The 17,975-nt window shown below is 37.4% G+C and overlaps 1 protein-coding gene across 10 annotated transcripts in view; it reads left to right on the top strand.

Annotated features, from left to right (window-relative positions):
• prrc2b (proline-rich coiled-coil 2B) overlaps window positions 1-17,975 on the top strand; it is a 95,585-nt gene that overhangs the window by 72,100 nt on the left and 5,510 nt on the right. For 8 of the 10 annotated variants that reach the window (XR_011351671.1, XR_011351667.1, XR_011351669.1 and 5 more), the window contains 9 exons: window positions 1,978-2,079; window positions 2,629-2,821; window positions 5,299-5,408; window positions 5,666-5,793; window positions 6,106-6,340; window positions 6,793-6,972; window positions 9,117-9,208; window positions 9,798-9,903; window positions 17,453-17,668. Coding sequence is in view for 7 of the 10 variants with exons in the window: in XM_069918478.1 (XP_069774579.1) it covers window positions 1,978-2,079; window positions 2,629-2,821; window positions 5,299-5,408; window positions 5,666-5,793; window positions 6,106-6,340; window positions 6,793-6,972; window positions 9,117-9,208; window positions 9,798-9,903; window positions 17,453-17,668 (1,362 nt within the window). In the remaining 3 variants the exon portion in view is untranslated. Of the gene's footprint in view, window positions 1-1,977; window positions 2,080-2,628; window positions 2,822-5,298; window positions 5,409-5,665; window positions 5,794-6,105; window positions 6,341-6,792; window positions 6,973-7,158; window positions 7,195-9,116; window positions 9,209-9,797; window positions 9,904-17,452; window positions 17,669-17,975 lie in introns of those variants that run through there. The other 2 variants (XM_069918486.1, XM_069918496.1) reach the window with 2 other exon arrangements.

The following is a 17,975-nucleotide window of genomic DNA, read 5'->3' as shown; positions in this document are numbered from 1 at the left end:
GTGATTTATTTTAAAACATTGAGCTATATGACATGATTTTTGTTATACATCGAGCTATATGGTGTGATATATGTTAAACATCAAGCTATTGTCAATGCCCATTTATTCAAATGCAGAGTAGAGGTCCAGTGAGATGGCATCCACTGTTATCTTGTGATGGTTGTTGAATTAAACTGGGTGAAGTTCCTTCCTGAGAGTGGAATGGATATGTTCCATGACCAACCACTCAAAGCACTTCAAACATTGGGCACAAGGGCCACAGGCTGTAGTCATTGAGGCAAGTTACCTTGCTCTTCTTGGGCAGGTGTATGATGGAACAGATGGGGATCTCCTTCTATGGCAGCGATAGGTTGAAATGTCTTAAAAAAAACTCCAGCCAGTAGGTCACAGTAGTTTTAATGGCATGGCCAAGTACTCCATCTGGACCAGATGTTTCCAATGCATTAACGTTCTTCCATAAATATGGAGGCCATTCCTGCACATAGTAGTTCAGATGTCATTTCAATGATATCCTGTATTACTTGTATATAAGCTTCCAATTTTTGTATGTAGCCGCCCAAGCAATAACATTGTCAGATTTCAAAATTACCGGCTGTACTTACATAGTGACCTTTTGCAAATTATGCATTAGGAACCCAGATCCTTCTGAATGTAGTGGGACATTTCACTAAGTATATTAACTGCTAGCTTCAACTAAGGCCTGTGATAGGAAGTTTCAATTTCTCACCATTCTTTGAGGAAGCCGTTTTCTTTTATTTGACAGCTCGAGTTATTGTCTTTTCAGTCATCCCTCGAGCATCATTTCGCAAGACAAAGATGGTCAATCTCTTCATTTCTTCCTCTTGATTTCTTCCTCTTGAGTATACACTTGCCATTAGAACCAGAGAACAATATAGCACAGAAACAAGCTCTTCAGCCCTTTTATTCTACCTAGTCCCACTGACCTGCACCCCGACCATAGCCCTCCGTACGCCTCCTAACCATGTACCTGTCCAAATTCTTCTTAAATTTTAAAATTGAGTCTGCATTTACCACTTCCACTGCCAGCTCGTTCCACATTCCCACCACTCTGTGTGAAGATGTTCCTCCTGATGCTTCCCCTAAACTTTTCCTCTTTCACCATTAACCCATGTCTTCTGGTTTATATCTCACCTATCCTCAGAGGAAAAAGCCCACCTGTATTTACCCTGTCTATATCCCTCATAATTTTAAATAACTATCAAATCTCCCCTCATTTTTCTATGCTCCAGGGAATGAAGCCTGTTTAACCTTTCCCTGTAACTCAGTTCCTGAAGTCCGGGCAACATCCCAGTCAATCTCTGCACTCTTTCAATCTTGGCCTCTTCTCGCTAAAGCCTCCTCTTGAGCCAAAGCTTCAAAGTCACATTCCTACCCTGATCCACTCAGACACTGGCTGCTCTGCTTGTGCTTCCTTTCTTTTTTATTGGCTGGAGCTAATTGGGCAATGGAGAGATCAAAAAGAACACTTACCGATCTCACTATCTACTTAACTGCTTAGAACCTGCTCGCCCCACCTCTCACTTGCAGCTTGTTACCACAGTCCCTAGTCAAGATCGTTCTGGTACAGGTACATAATCCTTTATCCAGAACCCTTGGGAGACAGTGTGTTCCAAATTTGGATTTTTCCAGAATTCAGAAAGCCAGATTTAAGCCCACCTAAATTGTGCTACCGTATCCAACCCCTCCCCCTTCCAGCCGTGCTGCCTGTCTCTCGCCCGCCCGACTCGCGATACCGTCTCTCTCCCTACTTGCCGGATTTTGAAGCTTTCCGGATTTTAGATGTCTGGATAAATGATTGTGTACCTATACTTCAGCCTTGTTCCTTATTGTGTAAATTATTATACAACCTTTAAGTTGTCTAAGATTTCTCTGTTAACTACTCACGTAACTCAGGCTACGATAATGATGCAAAGGTCGATTGAAGTCTTTATTTAGTACTAGGCTCTTGCTTTACAGGTGACACTAAGCCAGTCAATTCCTATTCTGCGAAGAGAGCATCTCCAACAGAGTCCCAACCTCACTCCTGTTTCTCTACCAAGCACAGACCTTTCATTAAAGGTAGGTTGAAATGCACAGTTGCTCAATGTAATATCCGTACTTCAACTTTCAAAATTATTCAGTGCAGAAAGATGATCATAAATTACCAGTGCTAACCTTTAAAAATTCTGTTTCATTTGGTTAATCTTGGGAAAATTTAGGAAACAGTGTTATTTTTTTAATGGAGTTTTATTCAGATTTTCAAAGAAGTTGTGATGAATTGTGTTAATTTAATCAAAGTTTGTGTTGGAAATTGCTGTTCTGGCTATTTTTAACTTGTTTCTATGGCCCTTTAATAAAATGTGTTGGTTGAAAAATAAAATGGTAGATCTTTGAGGGTTAATCTTTCTGGATTAATGTTTCTTTTTGTGATTTTTAAATGAAACTTCAACTTGTTCTTGCCTAATGAACTACTTTCAGCGACACTTGTTTTCTGAAACTGTACATTTGTGACTAATATCTTGCAAATGAGCATCTGGATTATCATGGTATTTGGAAGAAGGTGCCTTTGTGCTTTAGGGTTCTCGGTAACTATTTCTGAATTTTGCACTATTTTCTATATTTGAATAGATGGAATCTGCCCGCAAAGCCTGGGAAAATTCTCCCAATGTTGCTGAGCAGAGTTCGCCTGGTAGCAGTAGTGCCAGTACACAAACTCCATGTAATACTGGCCCACCGAGTGGAGTAGGGTACAGCTCCATTGGATGTTCTTCTGTGCCACCTATGCCTATGGTGTCAGTTGCACCTTCCGTATCTCTGCCAGGTACGTGATTTTTCTGTGCTTATTAGTGTCTGCCTTTTGCTTACCTCAAAGGGAAGTTTGACTCCTGATTTTAGTGTTTAAATGATCAAATGTTATTAGAATTATAGGTATAAATTTTTCTGTGCTTTCTTGTTAACATATTTTATGATAATCTGATAGTGTAGCGGCTTGGGCCAACACAGGAAATGGCCGTCGAATAAGGCGACCAGCAAAGCATCATGCGGGCTAAAATGCCAGTTTCCATAGGCTGCCAGCAGAGTGATGAAACTGGCCAATCAATGCCGGTGGATCGCAGGGGGCTCAATAGAGGCCCGGGGATCCAAGGTAGCCAATTGGCAGACGGCCTGTTCAAGCCACATCCTGGTGGTGATGCAGCCTTAGGGCTATAACCTAGCTGTAGCCATGGCGACCTCATTACAATAGAATACTTAATAAAACTGTTTCAAAAGTAGAAGACTTGGATTCCCATCAACTCAAGATTGCATCTCAGTGACTAATTCCTGTTGTTTAAGTAATCGGAGTAAATGTTATCCTCAGATTGAAGAGACTGCCATCCGTGCGGTACCGGATGTAAACAGCGTCTTCATTGTTGGGGTCTTTCATGGCTTGGTTCAGCATCATGCTGAGGCGCCTGCAAGCTCACACCAAGACACAAGAGAAACTTGTCCGTGAACTACTCTTTGCAGATGATGCCGCTTTAGTTGCCCATTCAGAGCCAGCTCTTCAGCGCTTGACGTCCTGCTTTGCGGAAACTGCCAAAATGTTTGGCCTGGAAGTCAGCCTGAGGAAAACTGAGGTCCTCCATCAGCCAGCTCCCCACCATGACTACCAGCCCCCCCACATCTCCATCGGGCACACAAAACTCAAAACGGTCAACCAGTTTACCTATCTCGGCTGCACCATTTCATCAGATGCAAGGATCGACAATGAGATAGACAACAGACTCGCCAAGGCAAATAGCGCCTTTGGAAGACTACACAAAAGAGTCTGGAAAAACAACCAACTGAAAAACCTCATAAAGATAAGCGTATACAGAGCCGTTGTCATACCCACACTCCTGTTCGGCTCCGAATCATGGGTCCTCTACCGGCACCACCTACGGCTCCTAGAACGCTTCCACCAGCGTTGTCTCCGCTCCATCCTCAACATCCATTGGAGCGCTCACACCCCTAACGTCGAGGTACTCGAGATGGCTGAGGTCGACAGCATCGAGTCCACGCTGCTGAAGATCCAGCTGCGCTGGATGGGTCACGTCTCCAGAATGGAGGACCATCGCCTTCGCAAGATCGTATTATATGGCGAGCTCTCCACTGGCCACCGTGACAGAGGTGCACCAAAGAAAAGGTACAAGGACTGCCTAAAGAAATCTCTTGGTGCCTGCCACATTGACCACCGCCAGTGGGCTGATAACGCCTCAAACCGTGCATCTTGGCGCCTCACAGTTTGGCGGGCAGCAGCCTCCTTTGAAGAAGACCGCAGAGCCCACCTCACTGACAAAAGGCAAAGGAGGAAAAACCCAACACCCAACCCCAACCAACCAATTTTCCCTTGCAACCGCTGCAATCGTGTCTGCCTGTCCCGCATCGGACTGGTCAGCCACAAACGAGCCTGCAGCTGACGTGGACTTTTTACCCCCTCCATAAATCTTCGTCCGCGAAGCCAAGCCAAAGAAGAAAATGTTATAGATTAAGAATCTACATTAAAAGAAACAATATATGCTTGTTCATTAAAACTACACTAAATATATAAAAATATATATTCACAGTTATTGCCATTTTTTTGGTGGATGTCTCGGATTTCCCAGGATTCTATCTATAAAATATTTAAACTGGGTAATGGGTTACTTTATAACTGAAAGTAAACTACAGGAAGTCACTGGGTTATGAGCGAGATCCATTCCTACATCTGTTTTTGTCAAATTTGTAGATAAGTCAGAACAAGTATATACATACGGTTCTTGTTTAGCGTCAATTAGTCAAATGTTTGTCTTAGGATTTTTTTAAAAATTAAATAATTCTTGAAACAGTTTAGATAGGAAAAAGATCATGATGAAAAGTTAACACTTACTCTCATTCCTTCGAAGTCTTGCATATTGGAAGGGGCATTCTTTAGGTAACATTATGTACATGTGCAATTTGGGGGCACAATTTGCTCATAAATACAAGTTGTCCTTAAGTCGGATGTTTGTAACCCGGGGATTCCCTGTAAAACTAAGTATGAAGATTAATTTGCTTTACAGATTGACATGGTTTGTTTTGAAGAATGCTTTTCTATATTAGTTGTGTAACTAGGTCAAATCCATTTTTTCTGTTGTAAATTTTGATGTCTGATAATTATGGGGAGTGGATATTTCATCATTTTCTCACATTGAAGTAATGGATCATTTTAAGATTGTAACTTTTTGTTTTGTTTTCTTTACTTTGTTCTCTGAATATTGAACCTGCAAGTCAGAGAAATATTTTAATGTCATTTTTCAGGGAGCCATATTTCTCCTTTGTACATGGATGGTCATGTTTTTGCCAGTCAAACTAGACTCCTTCCTCAATCAATTCCACAACAGCAAGGTTTTCAGGCTGGGCTTTCTCAGGTAATGGTAGAGTTTTCATTCATATTTTTATATGGAAGTCCCAGTATCTGTATTTGCAACTTGAGGTCTGAAATCTTTGGAATTAAAGTATGTGCCAGTGCCTATTGCCTTCTGATATGATGTTATTATTCAAGGGCAGTGGTTTGAATATTTCCTGTTAAAATACTGTGAAATTTAACCTCTTCAGGAATTGTAGGGCATGGAAAGACAAAGATGAAACATTGTCTGTTGTAACACGATTGTGTTTCTTATTTTAGGCTGCAGCAGCACATCAGATTCCAATGCCTGTGCATACATCCTTACAGGCACAGCCACCTCTTGGATTGAGGAATGGACTGCCTGTCTCCCAGTCCCAGGACATGTTTGGTTCAATGCAGCCATTTAGGTACCAGTCATACAATTTTAAGCTAATGTTGAAACATTCCAGCATGTTTATAGCTTCTCAATAAATTTGCTGGGACCACAGGAAGTAAGCAAAGTTGCATTTAATTTCATGAGCATGGATTGAAAGTAGCTCATTTTTAAATGCTTACCAAGCATTAATGTTGAATTGCAGTGGTTCTTTTCACCTTGTGATAAGTGAGATATCATGAAAATATTAATTCCTGTCATTTATTTTGTGTGTGTGTGGAGAGAGAGAGAGAGAGAGAGAGAGAGAAAAAAAATACAATTAAATGGAAGTTGATCTTTCTCACAGGTCACAAGTGTACATGCATGCCGGCCTCTCTCAGCCATCTACAATGGTCTTATCTGGGGCTCCTCTGAAAACTCCATATACAGCTTTCCCTGCAGTTCCAGCATCTGACATGGTAAAACCACAGCCAGGGTCTCATTATCAAACAATTGGAGGAAATCAGACCCTCATGTATGAAAGCCAACTCAATCAACCTGGACTCACCACTTCACAGATCATGGACTCTCAGTTGATACAGGTTTAAGGACTTACTGCAATCTTGTTCAGAAAAATTAATGAAATTTTATTTCATTTGTAACCTGTTACCATCAAAAATTTTAATCTGAAGTAGTTACTTGTAATCTTTGTTTTGAACTTAATGTTTGTACTTCTTGAAGAATCTTACCATGTAACATTAATTTAAAATATATTCTTATAATATATTTTTATTTAATTAATTGGGTTATTAATTCAAATTATACATAAGCTGTGTTCTTTTAATCTGTGGAAGCATGGATTTTACCTTAGAGGATATGCAATTAATTTTAATTCAGCTCATTTAAATATGTAATTGTTTTATGTTTCCCTTGGAACATTTTTAATCATGCAAGTGGTATATTTCTGTTGTGCGTGCAAAATACTGAATATAATACATTGGTCTAATTTGATTTAAATAATAAATGATCTCTATTTTAATTCCTGTTTTTGTAGGTGACCATGTCCATGCCAGGATCTCAATTGTCTCTGCCCAGATTTGGGTCAGGCCAGCAACAACTCATTGCACTGACTCAGTCCATCCAGCTTCCTCAAGCACAGAGCTTGAGTGTTGGCGGGACCAGAAGACTTCTGCCCCCCGGATCACAACCTCCAATTATACCTACGGGCAGAGAGGTCAGAACAATTGCTTTAATTCAGCACAAGTAGAGATTTTAAAATGTGGCAAAGCTAAAAGAAGGCATTTAAGCCAGCTGCTCTGTGTTGATAGTTAACAAATTCAAGAGCAACACCTTTGACCATGCATCTATTTTATTCCTAAATATATATAACTCCAGTTTCTTTTTTTCTGTTCAACCATAGATCCACAAGTTTTGCTAACAGAAAAGGTATTAAAAGGTTAGAGACTGGTGAATGTTTGTAACATCGATTAAAGGAGAGAAAAATACACAGGGAAAACTATTGAAAGATACAAGTTTATCAGAAACTGATCTGTAGAGTGTGTTTGATAAATCTGTTGAATTGTACAGGAAAATATATCGGAGGATCTGTTGTATTTATAGTCTGTTTAAAAATTGAATTGCAAAGTACCCTATTACAAAGTAAATGAGATTCTGGCCAGTGATCATAAAGATCAGATTGTGGTGTGGGTGGAGGGGGTTGCTTTCCAGTAAAATCGGATAGTGCGGTTCTCATTTTTACACCTTCAAGTTGAATGTGGTTATAGGTGGAAATTGACCATCAAAAGATTTTTTATCTGCTCTACAATGTTTTGGCACATCTTGCAGTGTTGAAGGCACACTATAATTGCGAGTTGTTCTTTCATTTCCAATGAACTTAGTTAACCCATAATTATGATGCTGTTGAAACTGTAGCAGAACTGACAACCATTATCTTATCATGGAATGAAAGCATGTCTGTGGTTCTTGGGTCCAATTTGAAATCAGCTTGGTGTACCATATTTTCACTCATATAACGTGCATACACATATAGCACGCAGAAAATAAATTGTGTAAAAGATATTTTCGTATAATGCATACATGCATAAACTGCGTGGGTCTAAATTTTGACTAACAAAATAAATTTGCATTTAAATGGAACATTGAGACAAAACACAAAAGTATTTGCCACAGTTAATTTCCCGCAATTAACACCCAATCAACGTCCCCCTGAGGTTTCATTCATCCATTATATAGATTATATCCTGCGACACATGAACAAGCTTTGGAGAGGAATCAATTAAATAGATCGAAGATAAGCTTCAGAGTTAAATAGGATTTTAATTCAAATGTTGTCTCAAATCAGAGACATTTGATAGGTTAATCTCCTCCCTCAGGGACGGGTCTGGGCATTTGACATTGACCAGAAAGTCCTGTTTATAGGAATACCATGGCATTCAGTACAAAGAGATATTCTCAAGATCAAAATTTTCCATGCCTGCTATAAATTGTGTCCATTCTTTCATTGCCGCTATTACATGCTTATGCTCGCTATAACATTCCCACGCTCACTATAAATTGCCTCTTTCCCTAGGCTGCTATAAATTGTGCGCCTGTTCTTTCAACATTTAAAAATATTCTTGTATAGCGCGTTCATGCATATAACGTGGGTGGGGGGGGGGGGGGTGCCTGCTTTGCAAAATATGGTTTTATGCGTAAAAATACTGTACTAACAAAATACCCCCAGTCTATCCAGCTGAGTGGGCGGACAGTACTTCCCATGTCCACTCTTCACTTGACACGCACTTCCCTCAGCATTGCCTGGAGAAACTCCAAAGATCCAGCTGTGATTCTGGACTATTTGTCGTCTACAAGATCATCCAGAGTCAGGTTGAAAACTTACAAATAAAGGATAAGATAAACTTTGCACTCTTTTTTTGTGGATGGGATTCATTTCCATATTTAGTGGTTGAGGCAGGAATGAAGACTGCATTTCTTGGAATTGAACATGTTAGAAAAAAGTTGAATGAAGAGATATGGGAACAGAGCAGGTCAAAGTAAATAGGATCATTAGCTGGCATTGTAAATACTAGTACTACTTGCATTGATGTACATGTTTCATTATCTGATTTAATGTAAATCAGAAATAAATGAATTTCAGAAGAGATTAAAACAAATTTAAGGAAAATTATTGTAGGTTACAGAAAAAAGTGAAGTGCATGAGTGGAGATTTTCAGTGTCATTCTAGTCCTTGTATGTGATAAGCATGAAAGTACTGTATGTTTGCAAATTGCTAAAATTACAAAACATTTATGGAAAAGTACTGTTATGAATATAAGTTAGCATCATGTGAAAATCTTTTGAAATTGCTCTTGTTTTCAGATTCCCCAAATGGACCTAAAAGCATTTCAGTTTGCAGACAATAAACAGATTTCCTCTGGAATCTCTGGAGGACCTGTACCAAACCTCTTCAGGTAGTAGAAAAATATGTAGGGAAATATTTGTATTTTTTAAGAACAGTGAAAATATGTCTAATGGTAAATTATGAGTTGCACAATTTGTGTGAGGATCTAATGTTTAAAACGATGATGCTTCAGCACCTTCTATAACAAATCTGAAGTCAGATTTTTAAAAATGTTTTAACATATAGTTCCTATATTGTTCTTAACTTCATATTAATTTGATCTAAGCAAATGGGAAACTTGAAAGCAAAAAAGCATACTTGTTCATTATGACATGGATTGAAGATATTTCATATCAGATTTGTTTAGATTTTGGCAGCACAAATTCATGCCAGGATTATTTGGATGCTGACACTCAAATAAAGCAGAAGTACAGATAGACCCCAAGAGTTTAGCATCAAACCTAGTGTTTGTGAGGGAATATTTCACATACAGACATAGAATTGGCCAATGATTAGACAATGAAGCTTGATCAGAGGATGAATTGGATTAATAATTTCACAAACCATTACACTGTTTATTTTCATTTAAAAATTAGATTCATGGCTGGCATCTATTGTGCATTATGCTTCAATGTATACCTGTTAACTGTACTTTTTAGACCCAGTTGTTCAAGCCCAAGTGGTAAAACGTCTGGACCTGGACCAGCTGCTAACACAATGGGCTTAAATATTCCAGGAGCTATACAAGGCCACTATGCCCAGCAGGTTTGTGATTCTACCTATGGATACTTATTTGACATGAGTGTAAAAATATAAAACTTATAACAAAAGAATGAACACGGTCCATTGAATAAAAATATATGGTGTAGAGATACAAGTAACATATTTTAGAAAAGTATAAGATATTTTAGTCAAATCCCCTTGGTGCTTAGAAACTTCAGTGGATGTGAGCCTGTCTTCATAAGACAACCAGCCCATTTCAGGTATTTGTCCAGTAAACCTCCTTTAAATTTCTTCCTACATGATAACATCTTAAGTAACAAGACCAATACTGCACAATTGTTGAGGTGGGGGGGGGGGGGGTGGTGATGGTGTAGGTTGGAAATGTGGAAATACTCTCCTGGCAGAATTAATTAAAACCTGAATAGTAAATTAACGTGTATATTCTGTCCGGGGTGAAGGCAGACTTTTTGTCTTCTTCCGCAGCCACGTGCCACTTTGTGGCAAAGGCCATTTCCTTTACAATAGTACTGGTTTTTTTTAAATCAGTACTTTTTTTGGCATTTTGTTTTCTTTCAAAGGTTTTTTTTTCCCTTGTCTTTTTCTTTCTTTCTCTTGGAGATGTCAATTATGTTTGAAAATTTGTAAGGAGTGGGGACCCACCGGGATGGGTGGCAAGAGTTGTTTAGTTTCGAGATTTGAGATATGACTTAATAATGCATTAAATTTTATAACTATTAAAATGAATGGGCTTAATAACCCAATTGAGAGGAAAAAAAATTGGCTTCTATTAAGAAATTGAGGGTTGATTTTTTTTTACAAGAGACATTTAACTGAAAAAGAACATCATAAACCACACATGTCAAACTCAGGCCCCCGGGCCAAATTTAGCCCGTGATATAATTATATTTGACCCGCAAGATCATATCAAATATGTATTAGAGCTGGCCTGCTGGCTGCCGCGCCAGTATAGCGCATGCACAACTAATACTACAAATCCCAGAATGCTTTGCAAATGCGTTGGCGCCGGCCTGTCAGCCCGCTAATCGCCCCCACCTCCTCTCTTTACTTTCATTAGCATCTGCGACCTGTCGCCCAACTCACATGTAATAAACCTCTTACGAAAAATGTCCAAACGAAAGACAGAAAACAGGAACTTTCAAGACAGGTGGGAGGCAAACTCTGACCCCAGAGTTTGATGAAATTGCATCTAAGAAGAGATGCCAAGTATCTGGTTTAGACCCAGGTGCGTCAGAGTAAATTACAGTGTAGCAAGCTAAGCTTGGATTAATATTTTCTTTGGTTAACTTTGGACTGTTCATAATTGAAAGATTGGATTTTCATTGAAGCAAGTTGTTATTTTTTTGACTTGTTGGCTTGTGAAAAAAAATACATTTAAAAGGAGCTTAAAGGCAAAAGAGAAATATTATTTATTGAATATTTTATTTCTCATTTGTTAATGCTTCTTCTGGAAAGAGTTTAACCAAAACTATTATTAAACATTTATTTTAATAAGAAAGTTTAACATTACATATGTTGAAAGAAGAGAAAACATGCAAATGTTGTTGAAAAATTTTCAATAAATATTTAGTTTGGCCCACGACTTAGTCCAAGTTTTTAATTTTGGCCCTCTGTGAATTTGAGTTTGACACCCCTGTCATAAACTAAAAAGAGAGTTGATAGGTCAAGTGATAGCTTCTTCGTTTAATTCTAAAACAAGAGGAGTTGCTATTTTGATTAATAAGAAATTATTCAAGATACAATCTATAGTTACAGATTCTGTGTGGAGATTTGTTTTAGCACACTGCCAAATTTATTCAGAGATCTGGACACTTATGAATATTTATGCACCTAATATTGATGATGAAAAATTTATTCAAGATTTTTTGTTAGACCTTGTTGAAACAGATGAAAATGTGTTAATTGGTGGAGATTTTAATTGTTTAGATCCAATATTAGATAAGTCACAAAAATCAGTTACTAGAACTAAAACAGCTAAAAGAATTCTGGCTTTGATGAAGGATTTGAATTTGGTGGATATTTGGCAAAGATTTGATTCTTAATGAAGAATAGATATGTCAGCTTAGTTACACGTGCAGAATATAAGGCTAGGATTTTATCAGACCATTCACCTCTTTTGATTTTGCGTACAATTTATGAAAAGGAAAAATCGTTTTATAGATGGACATTTAATTTCTCATTGTTAAGAAAAAATAAGAAGGCAAATTCAGGAATATTTGGATATTTTAATTCGGTGCATTAAGAGGTCAAATAATAAGTTATTCAGTTAAAATTAAAAAAAGACTATCTTAAATAATTGGATAAACAGGAAAAAGAAAGAATTTAGAAAAAGATTTGCAGAGGAATATAGCTGAAGAAAAAAGATATACCACTTGCATTTTCTTATATATAATTCATTATTAATTGAATGTATTGTGGCTTTAAATTTTAAAATAAAATATTCAAAAAAATATTTAATAAAGAAGAAATAATATTATAACTCAATTCAAGCAGAACAGAAAAATTAATTGAGAAAACAAGACAGAAGTATTATGAATTAGGGGAATGGACACAAGGTTTTGGCTTGGCAATTGAAGGTAAAACAAACTTCAAGGACTATTAATGCTATTTAAAAGAATTTTTTTAAATATTACATAGACTTCAAGAAATAAATGATTCCTTTAAAGATTTTTATTCTAATTTATATACATCTCTGTCCAATAATGAAGATGTTATGATTCATAATTTTCTATCTGAAATTAATCTTTAAATTGCCAAGATCAGAAAGACTTAGATGCCCCATTTACAGTTAAAGAAATTATGCATGCTCGTAATTCTTTACAAAATGGTAAGTCTCCATGGGAGGATGGTTTTCCGCCAGAATTTTATAAGAAATTTAAAGATTTGATAATACCTTCCTTTATGGAGGTCTTGAAAAAGGCAATGGGACCCCATTCTTTACAGTAATCTTTTTCAAACGCAATTATAATTGTTATCCTTAAGAAAGATAGAGATTTATTAAAAACTGAATCTTACAGACCAATATCATTATTAAATGTTATTATAAAATTATAGCTAGTTTTAGCAAATAGATTGGCTAAATACCTACCAGATTTCATTCATATGGATTAATCTGGTTTTGATAAAAAGCGACATTCTGCAGATAATATTGCTAAATTAATTCGTTTAATACATGTGTCTCAAAAGAAGTCGGAATTGGCATTGGTGTTAGCTTTGGATGCCAAGAAGGCTTTTGATGGATTAGAATGGAATTATGTATTTAAGGTGTTAGAAAAATTTGTCTATGGATCAACATTTGTTAAATGGGTCAAAATTTTATTAAAAAAAACTCTTCTGCCAAGGTTGTAACTAATAAGAAATTTTCTTTAGCTTTTCCATTGAATAGCTCAACTAGACAAGGATGCCCTTTATCTCAGCTCTATTTGTTTTAGCAATTGAACCTTTAGCAGAATTAATAAGACAAGACACTAATATTAAGGGAATAAAAGTTAGTAGAAATTAATATAAGATTTATATATATAACACACACACACACACATACATAGCACAGAAATAGGCAAGTTTGGCCCACAAGTCCGTGCAGGACATCTTCTCCCACCTAATCCTACTAACCTGCATTTGGCCCATAACCCTCCACACCTCTCCCGTTCATGTACCTATCCAAGCTTTCCTTGAATATTAACATCGATCTTGCTTCTACCACCACTGCCAGAAGTTCATTCCATACCCCCATCACCCTCTGCATGAAGAAATTCCTCCTTGTGTTTCCCTTAAACCTTTCCCCTTTTACTCTCAAACCATGCCCTATTATTTGAATCTCCCCACTCTCAGTGGAAAAAGCCTATCCATATTGACTCTATCTGTCCCCCTTATAATTTTGAATACCTCTATCAAGTCACCCCTTGACCAGGGAATAAAGTCCCAGCCTGCTCAACCTTTCCCTGTAACTCAAACCCTGAAACCCAATAACATTCTTGTAAACCTCCTTTGCTCTCTCTTTATACTGTTTGTATCCTTCCTGTAATTTGGCAACCAAAACTGCTCACAATATTCCAAATTTGGCCTCACCAATGTCTTATACAATTTCAACATAACATCCCAACTTCTGTATTCTATATTCTGATTTATGAAAGCCAACATACTAAGTGCCTTCCTCACCACCCTATCCACATGTGATTCAACTTTCAGAGAATTATGTACCATGACTCCTAAATCCCTTTGGTCCACTGCATTCCTCAATTGTCTTACCATTTAAAGTGTATGTCCTATTTTGATTAGTCCTACCAAAATATAGCACCTCACATTTATCAGTATTAAACTCCATCTCCCATCTTTCAGCCCATTCTTCTAACTGTCCTATATCACCCTGTAAGCTTTTATAATCTTCCTCACTGTCCACAACACCACCAACCTTTGTATCATCTGCAAATTTACTAATCCAATTTGCTACCCTATCATCTAGATCATTAATATATATAACAAACAGCAGTGGACACAGTATCAATCCCTGAGGCACTCCACTCGTCACCGGCCTCCAATTTGACAAACAATTTTCCACCACTACTCTCTGGCATCTCCCATCCAACCATTGTTGAATCCATTTCACTACTTCATCATTAATACCTAATGCTTCCACCTTTCTTACTAACCTCTTATGGGGAATCTTATCAAAAGCCTTAGTAAAGTCCAAATAGAAAACTTCCACACCCTTCCTCATCAACCTTTTTAGTAACCTCCAAACACTCTTAAGATTTGTTAGACATGATCAAAACCATGCTGACTACTCCAAATCAATCCCTGTCTTTCCAAATAGTTGTATGTACCATCTCTAAGAACAGTTTCCACTGACGTCAGACTTACAGGCCTATAATTACCAGGTTTACTTTTGGATCCTTTTTTTGAACAGGAGAACAGCATGAGCCACCTTCCAGTCCTCCAGCAATCCCCTGTGGCCAGTGAAATTTTAAATATTTTTGTCAACTCCCCCACTATTCTACTAATTGTTCGCTAACCTCCCTCAGGGTCCTAAGGAATATTTTGTCAGGACCTGGAGATTTATCCACCTTGATCTTTTTCAATATAGTCAAAACTGCTTCCTCATTAATTCTTATATTATTCATGAGCTCCCTACCATATTTCTTCACTTCATCTGGCTCAATATTCTTTTCCTTAGTGAATAATGAAGAAAAAAATATTTAAAAATTTCACCCATCTCCTCTGGCTTCTCATGGAACTTACCCCCCTCAACTTAAAGGGGTCCAATTTTATCCCTCGCTTTTTTTTTGACATTTAATGTACCTTTAGAAACCCCTTTGGAGTTATTTTTACTTTTCCTGCTAAAGCAGCTTCATATTTCCTTTTAGCCTTTCTAATTACTTCCTTAATTTTTTTTTTACACACTCCTTATATTCCTCAGGTAGTTCATTGATTCCCTGCTGTTTATACCTGTTGTACCTCCATACCTCTGATTTCCTTCATATCAAAAATCTATCAATTTGTGTCTGAACTAAGTTCCCAATATCTTTTGAAAACCAAAGCTCCCTACAGTTTCTAACCTTTCCTTTAATCCTCAAGGGGACACATCAACTCTGCGCTCTCAGAACTTCTCCTTTGAATATCCTTCATTTATCTGCTACATTCTTCCCTGAAAATATTATCCCAATCCACACCCTCCAAATCTTTTCTCATCCCCTTGAAATTTGCTTTCTTCCAATCAGGAATCTCAACCTTTGGCCCACCTCTATTTTCTGTTACTATCCTAACACAAACCTCTCTCATCTGACCTATCTCATTCCCTAATAGGAGATCCAATACTGCCCCCTCTCAAGTCGGTTCTTCTACGTATTGATTAAGAAAACTTTCCTGAACACACTTAACAAACTCTACCCCATCCAGGTCTCTTACTGTATGGGTGTCCAAGTTGATATTCATAAAGTAGAAATCTCCCACAACTACTACTTTGCGTTTATTACACATATATGCAATCTCCTTACAAATTTGCTCTCTTAATTCCCTCAGCCTATTTGGTGGTCTATAATACACACCCATTAATGTATATTCATGCCTCTGCCATTCCTCAATGTAGCCTCACTGGATGATCCCTCCAAACCATCCTGCCACAGCAATGCTATAATGTTCTCTCTAATAAGCAATGCAACCCCTCCACCTTTTATCCCCCCGTTCTATCATGGCTAAAACAACGGAATCCTGGATTATTTAACTGCCAAACATGCCCTTGCTGCAACCAAGTTTCACTGATGGCCACAATATCGTATTTCCATGTAGCCATCCATGCCTTAAGCTCATCCTCCTTATTTACATTTTAGATAATGGAATTAAGTATTTAGGGATTAAAATTGAAAAATATTTGAATAATTTATATAAATTGAACTATTTATCATTATTTAATAAAATTAAGGATGATTTAAATAGATGGAATGACTTACTTATAACCTTAATGGTTAGAGTGAATTGTATTAAAATGAATATTTTTCCAAGGATTCAATACCTTTTTCAGTCTATTCCTTGAGATATATCTCAAAAATTCTTTAAGGATTTGAATTCAATTATTATGAAGTTTTTATGGAAAGGAAAGATGGCTAGAGTTGGTTTAGAAAAATTAACCTGAATGGAGGTTATTTTGTTGTTATGTTTAATTTTAATTTTGATAGAAACTTGTCCAAAGCTGGATTTGGAAAATGAAAATCAATCCTAAACTATCAAAGTGACTGGAGTAGGCATATTGAAGTTTAAATGAAATATGACATTTTGCCACAGTTTACAACTAAGAAACTGAAGCAGGAGTAGGCTTTGGTTCTGGGTCACCATTCACTCGGGATGTAGCTGATCTAATTCAATAGAAGAGCTCCCTTGCAATAACTCCATACCTCTGATTTCCTTCATATCAAAAATCTATCAATTTGTGTCTTGAATATATTTGGAACTGAAAACTCCATTGCTCATGGATAGAAAATTACAAATATGGTTTGAAATCTTCCATCAAGATCCTGATAAGCCAAATCCATACTTCGATACTGTGAAACATGCTAAATCAGAGAAAATAAAAAATCTGCATCCAGCCTTTTAAATTTTAAATTTAGACACACAGCACAATAACAGGCCATTTAGTCCCATGAGTTCGTGCCTTCCAATTTACACCCAAATAACCTTCACTTATGTTTCAAACATTGGTGGAAACAGGAGCCCCTGGGAAAAAAACATGCAGACATGGAGAAAATGTACAAACTCTTTAAAGACAGCGTGGGATTCGAATCCCAATCGCTGGTGCTGTAAAGGCAACCGTGCTGCCCAAAACTCCTTAAGGATTCATTTCAACAAGATTACCTCGCATTCTTCCAAATTCTAGAGAATTTAGGATCTGTCTGCATAATAGTTCTTCTCATGGCAAATGAGACAAGCATACGTTCCAGGAATCAATCACGGTCATATATTTTAACTTTAAAAATACAGAAATATATTTAATAAATTAAATGTTATATCTAATGTGAATATGGATCACTCAAAGGCATTTAATTTTATTTTGTTTCCCCCATCTCTTGTTCAATTTACTCAGATGCCTCCACCACAGGGCAACATGATCATGCACATGAGACCTCCCAGCGTAGGAACGTATCCGACTCCAATTCAACGTCCTGTAATGCAAATGAACAAAGGGCCCATTGCACCTCCAGTCACAGTACGCCCGCCTCGAATGCACAGCTCCAGTCGAGAGAATTCAGTGCCAACAATTCGAACTTGCAACTCTGAAAGAGTAGAAGAAGATATCAAGGTGGGCAAATAAAGACTTTCTGTTTCTTATCTCATCTCCACTTTCTCCCTCTTTTGGATGTATATTTATTTCAGTTTGCATTGTACTCCAGACAAGTGAATGCATTTTACAATGGTCATTGCTGAAGTCAGCAATTTGGATGGTGGTGGATGCATATTTTATCACCATAGATAAGTTAGAACTGCAATGTACAACATGTTCCTCGCTGATTGGGAAAGCTGACCTAAAGCTCTTTACTGAGCTTCATAGTAGGAAATTAGTGTGGGTGGCACAATAAGAATATAAAATACAAATAGGATTCTGCCAT

The sequence above is a fragment of the Narcine bancroftii genome, chromosome 1, assembly GCF_036971445.1.
Source record: "Narcine bancroftii isolate sNarBan1 chromosome 1, sNarBan1.hap1, whole genome shotgun sequence".
NCBI classification, from domain to species: Eukaryota; Metazoa; Chordata; class Chondrichthyes; order Torpediniformes; family Narcinidae; genus Narcine; species Narcine bancroftii.
Note: the sequence above shows the minus strand (reverse complement) of the source record. Positions and strands in the feature narration are given on the sequence as shown.